The sequence below is a fragment of the Artemia franciscana genome, chromosome 14, assembly GCF_032884065.1.
Source record: "Artemia franciscana chromosome 14, ASM3288406v1, whole genome shotgun sequence".
NCBI classification, from domain to species: domain Eukaryota; kingdom Metazoa; phylum Arthropoda; class Branchiopoda; order Anostraca; family Artemiidae; genus Artemia; species Artemia franciscana.
In genome coordinates, this window is record NC_088876.1 from 31520371 (window position 1) to 31533701 (window position 13331).

General features: G+C 34.7%; 1 protein-coding gene across 2 annotated transcripts in view; it reads left to right on the forward strand.

Moving 5' to 3' along the window:
• Positions 1 to 13331, forward strand: part of LOC136035581 (importin-9-like) — a 123034-nt gene that overhangs the window by 51035 nt on the left and 58668 nt on the right. For both annotated transcript variants that reach the window (XM_065717454.1, XM_065717455.1), the window contains exon 9: positions 6959 to 7282. In XM_065717454.1, coding sequence (XP_065573526.1) covers positions 6959 to 7282 — 324 coding nt within the window. The remainder of the gene's footprint in view (positions 1 to 6958; positions 7283 to 13331) is intronic.

A 13331-nucleotide genomic window follows, 5' to 3' on the forward strand; every position in this document is an offset into this window, starting at 1 on the left:
GCTTGGAAGCTGCCCGCTCATGAAACGGGTTGATTGGTCGACAATTTGGTGGAGGCAAGTATCATGGATCATGTCTATGATTGGATTCACAGTATCAGAGGTGACATAGGGGAATTGATCTTTCAGGTGATGATGGGCTTCTGTACACACAACCAATTCTAACAGTGGAATGGTTTTTACTCTGTGGAACAGAAATATCGAAAAATATTGTTTCAGCGTGAGGGCATCCACTGGGATGCGCAATAGGGGTTACAACATACGAGGATTTGACTAATGTAAGTGTTCCATGGCGGCAATGACTAGATGATAGATTGGATATAGTGTGGTAACCTTGCAGATTAACATGTGAGTCTAGGAGCTGGTTTCTTGAGTTCTTAGGACATACCTAAGTAAGGAGTATAACTTTATAGTTATTTGCGTAAATAATAGATTTCAGCTCGTTGATTTTGTTAGGAAGTTGGTCAACGTTGTCGATTAGAGCGGAAAAATCTTGACTTATTTGCTTTCTTTTTTGGAAATTATGGATATCTCGGACTGATTCATCTTCAATAGACAAGAAAGTGCAGTTGAAAATTGTTTTTACATTCTATTGAATGGAAATTTGTACAGAATATCTAGTTGGCACCTTTCCATCTTTAACAAAACAAGGAAACTGTTTGAGAATTTCAAGTCTGGTATTCAAAAACTGAGGAGCGTAGCCTAATGCTGCATGGCGGAAAGGCTAGTTTCAATTCTCTAATCATTGGCAGAGAATCCATGATTGCTAATGTTTTGTATTAGAAGTAACAAGGCTTATTAGTTCTAGTAAACATTTATTTATAAATTATTCTGACATCTTTTAGCAGTATTCGATCTAAAGTAACTAGAAGCAATCCACTTTTATTTCAATTCAATGAATTTTTTCCTCAAATTGAGATAATAATAATAATTATTTATATATCACCCACTTCATAAAACAGAGGCTAAGTGGAGTAAAATACAAACGAAAAACAACCAAAGTAAAACAAGAAACAAAATTTAATCACATACAGAAAAAAGACGGATAATGCGATGAAAACATCCCAGCCTATAAAGCGCTTCAATAGCTAGCTTGGCAGATAATTTTTCGAAAGCACCAGTAATATCTGTCGCACAATACTTTTTAACCAGTTATGTATTCCGGTAAGAACGAGGTAGATATAAAAGAAATTTGCAGTACCGGTAATAATTTATACAAATACGTTTTAGATCACCAGTCAACAGAAGTGGCCTACTACCAAAACAGAAGAGTAGAGAATGATCAGAAAAATTTGAGTAAAGCTGAGTTAGTGTTTAATGTTTAAGAATTTTAATAATAATGTTAATAAGTGTTTAAGGCTGCATAAAGTGAATGACTTAGTTATAATATTAGACATTTCCAGGTAAATGTATTTATTCTGGGGCAGTTTAATTCGTAAAATATGTTTAATAATATTTCCTTTTGAAGTGTTATCTCCTTTTCAATTCCTTCAAACTTCATTTTTTGTTGTTGTTGCTTTATCCAGAAACGAAATCTGCCAATTTAAGGATATCCAATCTTGGTTTAATAAGAGTATCATAAGTAGATTAAGAACGAGACTTTATTTTCAACTAACAGCCTTCTGTTCCAAAAACTGACAACTTATAAGCAAGTTGATGATTCCCAAATATAATTTTAAGGCTACATAAAGTGAATGACTTTGTTATAAAATTAGACATTCCCAGGTAAATGTGTTTATTCTGGGTCAGTTTAATTCATAAAATATGTTTAATAATATTCCCTTTTGAAGTGTCTTCTCCTTTTCAATAGCTTCAAACTTCAATTATTTGTTGTTAGAACGAAAGTTGCCAATTTATGAATATTCAATCTTGGTTTAATAAGAGTATCATAAGTAGATTAAGAACGAGACTTTATTTTCAATTGGCAATCTTCTGTTCCAAAAACAGACAACTTATAAGCAAGAAGATGATTCCCAAATATAATTTGTAGCTGTTAAAATTTTGGTGGAATGGAAACTTGTATTGGCAGGTAATAGTTTGAAAAATAAATAAGGATAGAGGTCAATTTTTCAAATTTGGCTTTTGAGATTTTTGATAGCGTGCTGTAGATATGCTCCTTCATAGAGCTGCTGGAAATGAATGTTTTGATGGGGGTTAGGTATGGTCTTAGTGCATTCGTCGTGATTGCGCTTGAAGAGGCTCATAGAAAATTCTCTGCTTTTTTCTTCTTTCAAGGGATTTGTATTTTGGATGAACATGGACACGAAAGCTGTTCATTTAATGTAAATTTTAATTCAAAGTAAATATTTTGAAAAATTCATGTGAAATTAATTGCAACCAGATACGTCGTTGGGGTGAGCTCCCCCCTCCCTGCCCAATAATTTCGAAAAAATAATACACAGCCCATGCCCCTTGACTATCTGGATGTGAGCCCCTCTTGCCTCCTCTCATAAAAATGCTGGAGAATTCACACATATTCTGGTATACAAAAAAAATAGAGAAAGAGAGCTTGAGGCAAATTGTGCGTTCCTTAAAATTTTGCTCATAATTATTAATATTTTTAGAAAATGTGTGGTGCGATTCAAAAGATTTCTAGATATTAGGATCAGTGTCTTGAATTGAGAAACCTGCTCCTGATGCTTAATGGAAACTAACTGTGGGCTGCTTACTGTTAGAAAGCGTGGAAGGTTACATTGGTAATAAGAAAACTAATTGAACTAAAGTTTAATAGGGAAGAGTATCCATACTTGTTACATTTTTTCTTTGCCTCCAAATGCTTCATGCTTTGCGATGAGGAGACAAAATTTTCCCTGCATCTTTTGCATAATCTAAGAAAGTTGTGGTAGCTTATTCGTTTTTAAGTAAAAGCTTTAATTTCACAACCCCTATTTTGTCCTAAATATGGAATAGGTCTTTATACATCTTAGGGCTTAATTTGTCTTCTTGATACAAATCTTATCCATTTAATAGATGTAATGGAGTAAAACTATAATAACAGAAAGAAAGAAGCACAAAATTGTAAAACAAGGATTAAGAAAAGCAATATCTATTTGTTCACAGTATATGAAATTCTGACTGATCAAGAAGAAATACATAGTGTCCTCCTTGTCTTTTATCTGTTCTGGAGGCTGAGGATTTGGCAAGAGAGTTGTGATGTTAGTCAAACTATATCAGTAGGGGAAAACTTCATGAATGGGGCACTTTTCTTTCAACCATTAGTATTCTACAGGTTTTTTTTCAACTTCTTGATGTTGCCTTTCTCAGACGAGCTATTGAATATGTCCTTATCAAGACAGGCGAATCTGTCTGGATCAAAGCGCAGGTGACTTAATGTGCTTTGAGAGGTTACACCTACCCCTTCTTCTGGATTTGAGGTCGGTCAGTTACTTGTTCTGTATTTCTTTGGTTGGTCAATTAGAGCTGATGGCAAAAAGTTGTCATTAAATGAGTAAAATACCTGTTGTTTGAAAACTGCAGTGGTCTTTGATGGGATGAATGAATGATGGGATATGCAACGCCAATAAACTAAGGAATGTCATAGAGAGAAACTGCAAATAGCTTTGCTATAATGGGATCTCAGAGAGTAGAAGCCCCCGATATCAAATGGTTGGAGTCTCCGTGATGTGTGTGGAGGCAAGATTAACATGATCCTATGGTCATCTTTTGCTACCTGGATGGCTTCAACTGATAAGTGAGATTTATGATTATCCATAATAAGTAGCTGAGGCTTTTCTTTGCTTGCCTGTACAGTGGAGATAATGTAAAGAAGAAACTCAATGAACATTGAAGCTGTAGTTCAGTCACTGTCACTAACGTAAGAAACAAGATCAGATAAGCCCCTAATGTCATCCTTGCTGTTGTCTTTTTTCTTGGAAAACCAGTATTGGTGAAATTGAATATCCAGATGCTGAAAATCAGGCAATAATTGTCACAGTCTGTCCTCTATCTGTTGAAGTTGCTTTTTCAAATTGACATATTCCTATCTCGACAACAATCTTGAGTAGCATTAGTACAATGGTCAAGTCACTGTCATCCATGTTCAATATACTCAGTGAAGAGAAACTATACCTGTTCATTCTATAGCATTGCTTGGAAAAGAATATTATGACATTGTAGCAGTTGAAACTGGTTCCCTTTGAGAGGCCAATTGCTTCTGGTTTTTTTGAGTAAAAGGTCTTGATTTTGTGAAATAATCCGTAATATCGTTTCTTGCCAGCTCTTTTCTTACCATCGTACCTTGAAAAATACAACAATCCAATTTTTTGGAATACTCATAGGCTAATTCATAGACTTCCAAGATATATTATCTTGTCAAAGCAAAATAAAACTGGCTATTTCATATGTGTTTATAGTTGTCATACGTTGGACATGCCCCAAATACCAATACTTGGGACAGTTCCAAGTATGGAACGAACTATTGTCACTGAAATAATAATAATTATAATCTAAAATGGTAAAAAGAACACTTGAGACCCACCAATTGTATTTCACAAGGAACTAACGTATAAGAAAGTTAAATTAAATGTAAATTCGAACTCTATGTGTCCCTAAACAGTTCACAGAAGTTCATAAATTATTTTTGGTGAGTTTACCTGAAATTTACGGCTAACTTACTTTAAGACAAAATGGTGACTTTCGATTTGAATCTGCTGCAGATGTTACCTACTACAAAGATGTTATTATGTAATTTTTTTTTTTTTAGATTTCTGACAAGATTGGATGGGCGTCATTTTAAGGCATGTCCCAAGTATGGATAATCTTCGATATTGAAGGAATGTATGGACTAAGGGTTTAGAAAAAATATGACTTCTTAACATACTGTATGCTACTCTCTTCTTGAAACTTCTCACTAACCGACCAGAATAAAATTAGATCAATAAATTGTTAAAGAGACACTCAACTCACTACAACTGGTCTCATTATCGTATTCAGTGGTTTTATTTGTATTCTTTTTTCCTTTCCCTTATTTAGATCCCCTTTTATTTTCTTGTTTTTTGTTTAGTTGTTGCAGTTTGTTTCTTTTTTCCCAAGTGCTCTATGTTGTTTTTTGTTGATTTGATCGGTTTTCCATTAGAAAACGTTTGATTTCAAGGATTGCCAAGTGACTTCGAGGGGTTTGCTGACAAATGACCTTTAATAATCCTATCACCAAAAGCAAGATTTACTGTAACACACCCACCCAAACTAACTTCACATGAAAATAGTTTGATAGGTTGTAGTGCTACAGAATGCAGTTGCATAATACATGATCGACTGTAATATCACTTCTCAATGCTTGTAGTTATTTGCACATTGTAATGATTATTACTTACGGGTAGAGCCAAATTGTGAGAGGCATAAGAAACGGCAATTTTAGAAGAGCATACATATCTCTGCTATTCGTGCTCATCTTGTTTAATGGTGCTCAAACGCTCATAATCTTTTCCCACGAATCTGGGCCCTTAGTAAATGATATTTGGAAGACATGTGACAATTTCACAAAACAAGGGTGCCTATAGAAATTCTTTCAGGAAAGGCAAACCAGCCAAAAAGTTCCAGAGGGGGCTAAGGTTGACAAGAAACCGTTTCTTACAACAAATGTAATTTTTGTACTTGTTTAATTCTATTTTTATTCTTTTGGTCATTTTGGGAAGTGGTTGAAGCTGTTCTTTAAGGGCACTTGCAACAGATTCAGGCAATCCTAATATAACAATTTAAATATTACCTCGTTATGTATTTTACTTACATGGTTCGTCTATAAAGCATGAAAAAAGGAAAAAGAAATATAACTAACAAAAATCAGGCAAGCAGAATTATACCCCAGAAAAGCGGAACATCAAAAGAAACAAATAATGTTCAAAGTTTAATGGAAAAGGGTGAGAAATGTGAACCATTTAAATAAAACACATTAAATAAATGTAACCAGATAATGAGAACTAAGAGTAATTAAAAGTTTTCTGTAAATTTTTGCAAAAATGTAGGTTGTGGTAAAAAAAAAAAAGATTTGTCTTTTGCCAATAATGCTTTGTAATACAAAATTTATTGACCTGTTTTTTTCTTTCGAATGGTTAAATACATTAGGAATATTATGGGTGCATCCATGTTGACATAATATATTAATAATTCTACCTCTGCCTTATTTGTAAGTTAAAAGATTATAAGAAGTTAATCTAAAAATTTTTTTTTTTTAAATATTACCACTTTCCTAGAAGCCTCAGTTGCTAAGATTGGTACAAGTCTATGTTCTGTTAAACCCCAAAAAAATATTTTAGACTGTTCGGTTTTGTCCATTTAAAATTGGAAGTTTTGGCTTCAGTTTAGTTTTATTGGAAATTATGATGTTAAGTTGATCTGAAAAGTTTTAGTTTGACTCTAAAAAAAAGAAGAAAAAAAAATGTAAGAATTCGTGTATGGACGTGATCTAAAATTAAAGTCTTCCAAAAGAAAAAAATATCTAATATCTCTGAAGGCTTATGGAAGTTTCAGGGTGGTTCCATAGAACTGATTTTTTGACCTGATGATTAAATTCTATATTGAGGAAGAAAAATGAAGTTTACAGGTGGTAAACTCTGGAGGAAAGCCTGTTGAGTATCATATTAAATTGTACTGTTGTATGCTTCCAAGTTTTATCGTCTTTAGAAATTGTTGGTCCGTGTAAGACCAAAATTATCATCAACTATACATACTACCATAAGCACACTGCCTTTCCAGAAGGGACTGCAGCATATTTCAGTTAAAAGTTTGGTTTTGAGTTCTCTTTGAAATAGTTCTTTCATTGAATGATAAATGTATCTTTGAATGGCCATTCCAAGACCTGGATCTGTTGGATCTGGATGTATCCTGATAGTTCTTTACTATCAAGGCTTGGGCATGTGTAGCCTTCTGGTAAAATTGATCTAAGTCACTAAAATATCCTTTCTAGTATTAGTAGAAAAATATTAACCACATCTCTAACATTGTTTCTACACTTTTATTCATTTAGATGGATGAGAGCTCAAGAATTACAATCTTAGAAGCACTGGCCAAAACTCTGTCAGTTGAGCTAGACCATAGAAGAGCTGGAGAAGACAAGCTTAAAGTGTTAGAACTTACTGATAGAAGTTATGGAGTGCATTTAGCAGAAATATCTATTGACCCATTGGTTCGCCTACCTTTACGACAACTTTCTTCAATTGTGCTGAGGGATTATACGAACAAACATTGGAGTATTTTTTGCGGAAACTTTGTCCCCCCCAAACCATCAGAAGAATCAAAGGTCACGATTCGTCGTCTGCTGGTTATTGGTCTTCAAGAACCTGACACTAAAGTAAGTACAAAAGCTACCTTATATTAAAATATATGTTAGAAATACTGATCAATTTGTATCTTTTGCTTGATGAAATATAAAGGAAATGCAAGGAGAATGTCAGGTATTCCTTGGAAAGTAAATTGCATAATATAACAATTGTCTCAATTGACTTCTTTTGTTAAGGATACCTATAAAAAAGTGGAAACGCGAAAAGTTAACACCTGGAGCCTAGTATTTGTGTTGGAGATGGGGGATTAAGACAGAATTTTGCCAAAAACAGAATAGAAGGTTAGCAACAATACTATAAATTAATATAATCTGGTTCGTACTTTGTGAAGAACGTCTTTAAAAAAACGCACACACACATACAAAAGAGCCGTCTAAATCAATACCCGCCTGGATGGAATTTCAAAGTGATTCTGAACGCGCAGGGTTGGAAATAAAGGTCTATAATGATGCTTAAGAAAGACCCAAAAAAGACGTCAACTATTTTAGCTGATAGCAATCATTGTTAGAAGATGATACTAAATTGAGATTAAGTTACTAGAATTGAGATATTTCTAAAATCCAAGTGAACTGAAATATCATTTTTTTTATATTATTTTGTTTAGTAATTCAACATTTGTATGGGTATACAAATTTTTCAAACAGTAGGAGATACTTAACAGTGGATTTGTTCCCCTTTGTAGTTCACTTCCATGCTAAACTAGTGCTGAATAGGCTTTAAAAGAAACGGCTATGGTGTAATTTTACCATGCTTTACCAAGTTGATTTCATTTGGCTTGATTTTTTTTTTCTTAATTGATTTGGTTGGTTTAGCTTTATTTTATGCTAATTACTGGTTTTTAATGTTTTTTCTCTCATTGGTAAACTATTTATGGTGTATTATCAGGGAGTAAAAAAGTAGCAGTCTTTTAACCCTTTTTTAGACCTATGAATGTATTTTTTTTCACCAAAGATTTTTGTCTTTCCCTGTCAGCAATTCTCTTTGTATTTACATGAAAAGCAATATAAAAGTTTTTTGTGACAGTCAATTTTAGCAGATGTTGAATTTGCCTATTTCTAGTATTGTATCTGTATATTTTACATTCCTTCAAGTCATAAGGGAACTAAGGAACTCGGTAACTAAGGAGTCCGGAACTATGGAGTCCGAGTAAACAAAAAAAAGTATCCAAATTACAAGCAGCTTCTAGAAAGAGAAAGTAGATATAATCTGTATTCGAAGCGCCCTCTCATCTGTTAAATGTTCTATGTTGATTGCTGTATTTCACCAAGATTCATTTGATCTAATTTTAAGTAACTTTCTGTATCCTAAATGATCTTGTATTTTGATCTTATATCTTTTTAACCACTTAAATGTTTTGTCCATTACATTCAAAAAGTAGACAAAAAACAAGGTTAGTGAATTTTCTGTTTTTTTTTTATGTAACAACAGTGTCAAGTAAAAATATTTCAGGTTTAAGTAACTTACTAATCATAATCTATGTCTAGCTGTCTGTCATCAAAGTCACGAAAGCATGAAGTTGGTTTTTTAATTTTGTTTTCAATCTAATAGAATTGCTACACTTCATATTGTCTCCTAATTTTCAAAAAAAAGATCGCTATTTCTGGTCATATATCCTTTAGCTCTCCACTTTTCAGAGCTATTGACTTCTTTCGTGGATTTCTATTTTCTTACAATAAGATACTTTAATTCTTGTTTTACACTTGCCTGACCAAATTGTTTCATAATGAGACTCACTGTGTTGGAATTTTCCCAGTGATTGAAATAATCAGGCGTACTGTAATTAGTTTTGTTGGCTTATGTCAAATTTTAACTTATAGATAATGAATTTCTTGGTGCTGGTTAAGTGTAAAAATCTAATTTTCCAAACTAGCAAACATTTCTTATTTTCTAGATGTAAATAGTGACGAAGACCGCAATGCCTTTCCATGTCAAACACACACAACTTAGAAACAGCTGGGAAATTTTTTTACAAGCCAGTGGGATTAAACTCAGTGAATATTTCGGCCTGATATCTAAGGGCCGTCTTCAGCAAACACCAGAATATATATATATCATGAAAAGGGAAATCACCAATGCTACAGCACAAACAAAAAAAAAAAAAAAAAAAAAAAAAAAAGAGACAGAAGGAGAAAAGGAAGACTGTTTTCCTAAATTAGTGATTAATATAGACCAGCACTTGAATGAGGCCTTAACCCTACTCATCCATACAATCACATAGGTCAAACAGCATAGCCACACACAATCAACCATAAAGAATAATCCATGGACAGGCAGTCATGTCATCAATAAGTATAAGTCGTCATTTACCAAACAATAGAAAAAATAATATAGACAAATAATTCAGAGGCAACACCCAACATAAGGGCTCATCAGGAGAATACACTGGCCTATATAGGGTTTCGCCACTCTAAATTCTCTACCCAGCACAGTGTTGTGGCTACCACAGAATATCCATGGCATCCCCGCGTCAGGTATCACCCCCTAAATACATGCCTATGAAAAAAAAAACAGCAAATGTAAAACAACCAAGTAAAACCAAAAAAAGCTTATCCTGTTAATATATCCCTCCCTTTAGCAACAATAGGTAAACTAAATATTATAAATTTTACCAAATCACAAATATTAACACATTGCAAAAAACCTGAATGAACTAAACAAATATAGAATTCATCTTTACCATCTGGCTAATTTTTTAGAAAATCCGCTCAATTAGAAACACAATTCAAAATAAATGGCGCTGTGACAACATTTCTCGAACCTCCGAAATTAGTTAAAAATTTCTTTAAGTATTTCTAGATAATTCTTTTGATATATATATATATATATATATATATATATATATATATATATATATATATATATATATATATATATATATATATATATATATATATATATATATACATATATATATATATATATATTCTAATGTTGTGCTGAATATGGCTATTGGATATAGAGCCGAAATATTCACTGAATTGATATTCAGTGAATTCCCATCTATTCACTGAATTCCCATTTTAATTACTTGTTACCACTGAAAGAAATAATCAAAGTAAACATTTTTTATGACGTAACAAGCAAAGTAAACATTCCCTATGCCGTAACAAGCAAGTAAACATTCCATATTGCGTACGATATACCTGCGTCTTACCCTGAGGGAGTCGCCGTTAAACTTTTTCGTCATTGAAGGAAGAAAGGAGTAGCGGCTATGGGTCTCACAAATGTCATTATGCTGTCACTACTTTTGTGCATGTTTATCATCTAAGTAGGGGAAAGGGGGGGGGATGAAACCGTACGATTTTAGGTTTTTAACCCCTATAAGTTGTTCTTCTAAAGATACAAACTTAGTTTTTATTTGTACAGAAAGCTTATTTATTCATATTTCTTAGGATTTTTTTTTCAATGACTTCCATCAAGTCGTTTTTAAGTGAGACCCAAAAACACCTGACCTCTTTAAGTGTCCGAAGTCACCACTACCGTTTGGCGACTTCGACCTTATGCAGATCATATATTATTATTTTCCGGACATATATTAGTTGACGATTCAATCAGTATATTCATATAATATAAAGTAACAGAATTATCTGGAATATCAAAAGAACTCTAAAGGCATGTTCTAGTACATCACATCATTATTTTATGGCATAGCGAGACAAGTCACACCCAAATGTAAGCTCTTTGACTGGTGACCCTGTCCCTTCTGTGGCAAAAGGAATAGGCAGCTTCATATTTATATCGTCAAAATCAGTTTCTGCACAATCGGGACATTCTGGGAAGATTAATTTTTCACTAGATTTACGGAGGTAGTCTATTTCAGCTAATCTGCCACTCACTTTTTCAATCTCGCCAACATAGTAAACAGCGAAGTTTGACTTCTTTCTCACTATAAACCTCACAAGCACAAACTTTCCTAGAGAAAATTCTTCATCAGTCTCAAGTTCACTAACGCTTCCAATGTGCAAAGACTCATCACCCGGGTTCGTCTTCGAGCTGCAAAACTTTGTCTGAAATGCTATCTTCAGCCCACTATGCAATGGATAAAACCTTGGAGTTCTTCAATGACTCCAAGTTCAAGGACTTTAATCTTGAGGACACGTCTGGTTTACGCTTTGGAACCCGTTTTTAGTTTTCATGCCAAGGTTTGCCCGAACCTTTTCTTGAAGGGACCGCTTCTCTAGTGTATCTGTCAAAATCTTATTTTCCCTTTTTTGCGGTCTTTGCGTGGACCTAGTTGCATTCTTGCTTTCTGATTTGGTCTTACGCTTTCAGGAGTTATAGGCAGGCTTAGTGTTGCCTTTGGTTGATCCACCAAGACAGTAACAGAAGTATGAACTGAACCAGGGCGAGGATCATCTGTAGTAGAATCTGGGTGATTCTGTTCTGCTGGGTCAGGGCGGTTTGTCACTTGAGCTGAAAGAACATTGGCTTCAGTGAAGACATATGGATTCAAAGGCCAAATTCCTGCCTTTTCGAAACCAGCTGTGATGTTATGAGGGTTTAACTTTTATAGAAAGGGCGGCTTACACAACTTTGCTATTTCGTGTATTGAATTCCTCTGACCTGGATTCATCTGTAGCCAAGTGTCAAATGACTCTCTGTTGGCATTTTTGAATGGTGCATAAGCCGAAACATCAAGGGACTGGATGAGATGAGAGCAATGGGGAGGAAAGGTCAGAAGATGAATGCCATTACCTTTGCACAAGGAAACTACTTCAATTGAATTATGGCTTTCCTGATTGTCGAACAAGAGTAAAACAAGATCCTCTTGTCTGAATTTAAACTTCTTTCTCTAAGTGCTGCATTGAACAAAGGAAATTCTCCGAGGTCATCCATCCACTGCGATGGGTTAAGTCAATGCATTCTGGTGGTCAATCTCGATACACTCTCGGGAGCCTTGACTCTTGGAAAAACAAACACCTGTGGAAAACTCTGACCAGTTGCAGACACAAAGCACGGCATTGTGGTATTTTCCCCTATTTTTGCTGACACGGTCTGTGTCACCTGTTTTACCCCCTTTTTAGCAATCACCTTTAGAGCCTGAAAAACTGTAGGGACTCCTATTTCCTCGCAATTCCAGATCCTACCAGGAAGAAAGTGGAACTCGCTATACAGTCCCCGAAGATTACGAAAGAAGACACCAATTGCAATGGCATTGAAGCCGGCTGCACGAACCGGGCTTGTATTTTCCAGTTTTCTAATGGACAAACTGGCATTTCACTTCATAAATCCTTAAATCCAGTTGACTCGTGCTCTTTCATTTAGCTCCCAACTTGGTGGGATTTTGAGCTTCGGAGTTGTTGCTCATTGATAGACTTCCTCGTTGCATTTGGAGTTAGTCCGTGGTTCAATATTGGGTACTTTTCGAGGTATAAATCGAGTTCTCTCTCTATTTTTTGGGAGTAAAAACAAACATAGGACACTCCTGAACACAATCATTATCATTGTTAGTACTTGGGCTACCCTGCTCAAGATCTTGCACTTTACTCTTGTAGCGTTTATCGGCATCTACAAGGGTAGACTGCTTCAAAGAAAATTCTTCCACGGCTGCTCGGAATGATGAATTGTCACTTACGACTTGTCTCACAGCACGCTTCAGTGATTCTGAATCTGGGGAACCACCCTCATTTCGAATATAGGTGCGAACCATCTGTAAAAGAAAAATATAAATGTCAAGAACAGAGAGAAGCCTATATGTAGTCTATCATAAAATTAAAATATTTAGTGATTTCCTACCTCCAGCTACGGCCAATGCCAGGCTCGGAGATACTTCCATCAGTATGGGGCAAAACCGGACACCTCGAAATGTGTCCGGAGTCAACCCAAAAACTGTCTTGAGTCACCCCTTATTGACGCCATTTTGAAAATTTATCTTTTCCTGGAAACCGCCAGACATTGATTGATGAAAATTACCTGGAAAATACCGGATGTAATTTCTAGATAGTATTAAAAACTCCTTTACCTCTTATCTCAGTTGTCTTTGGCATCAAATATTCAAAACTTTCGCCTAATGTGCGCTACATGAATGGCTTATAGCGGCAATTTTCTGAATGGATTAGT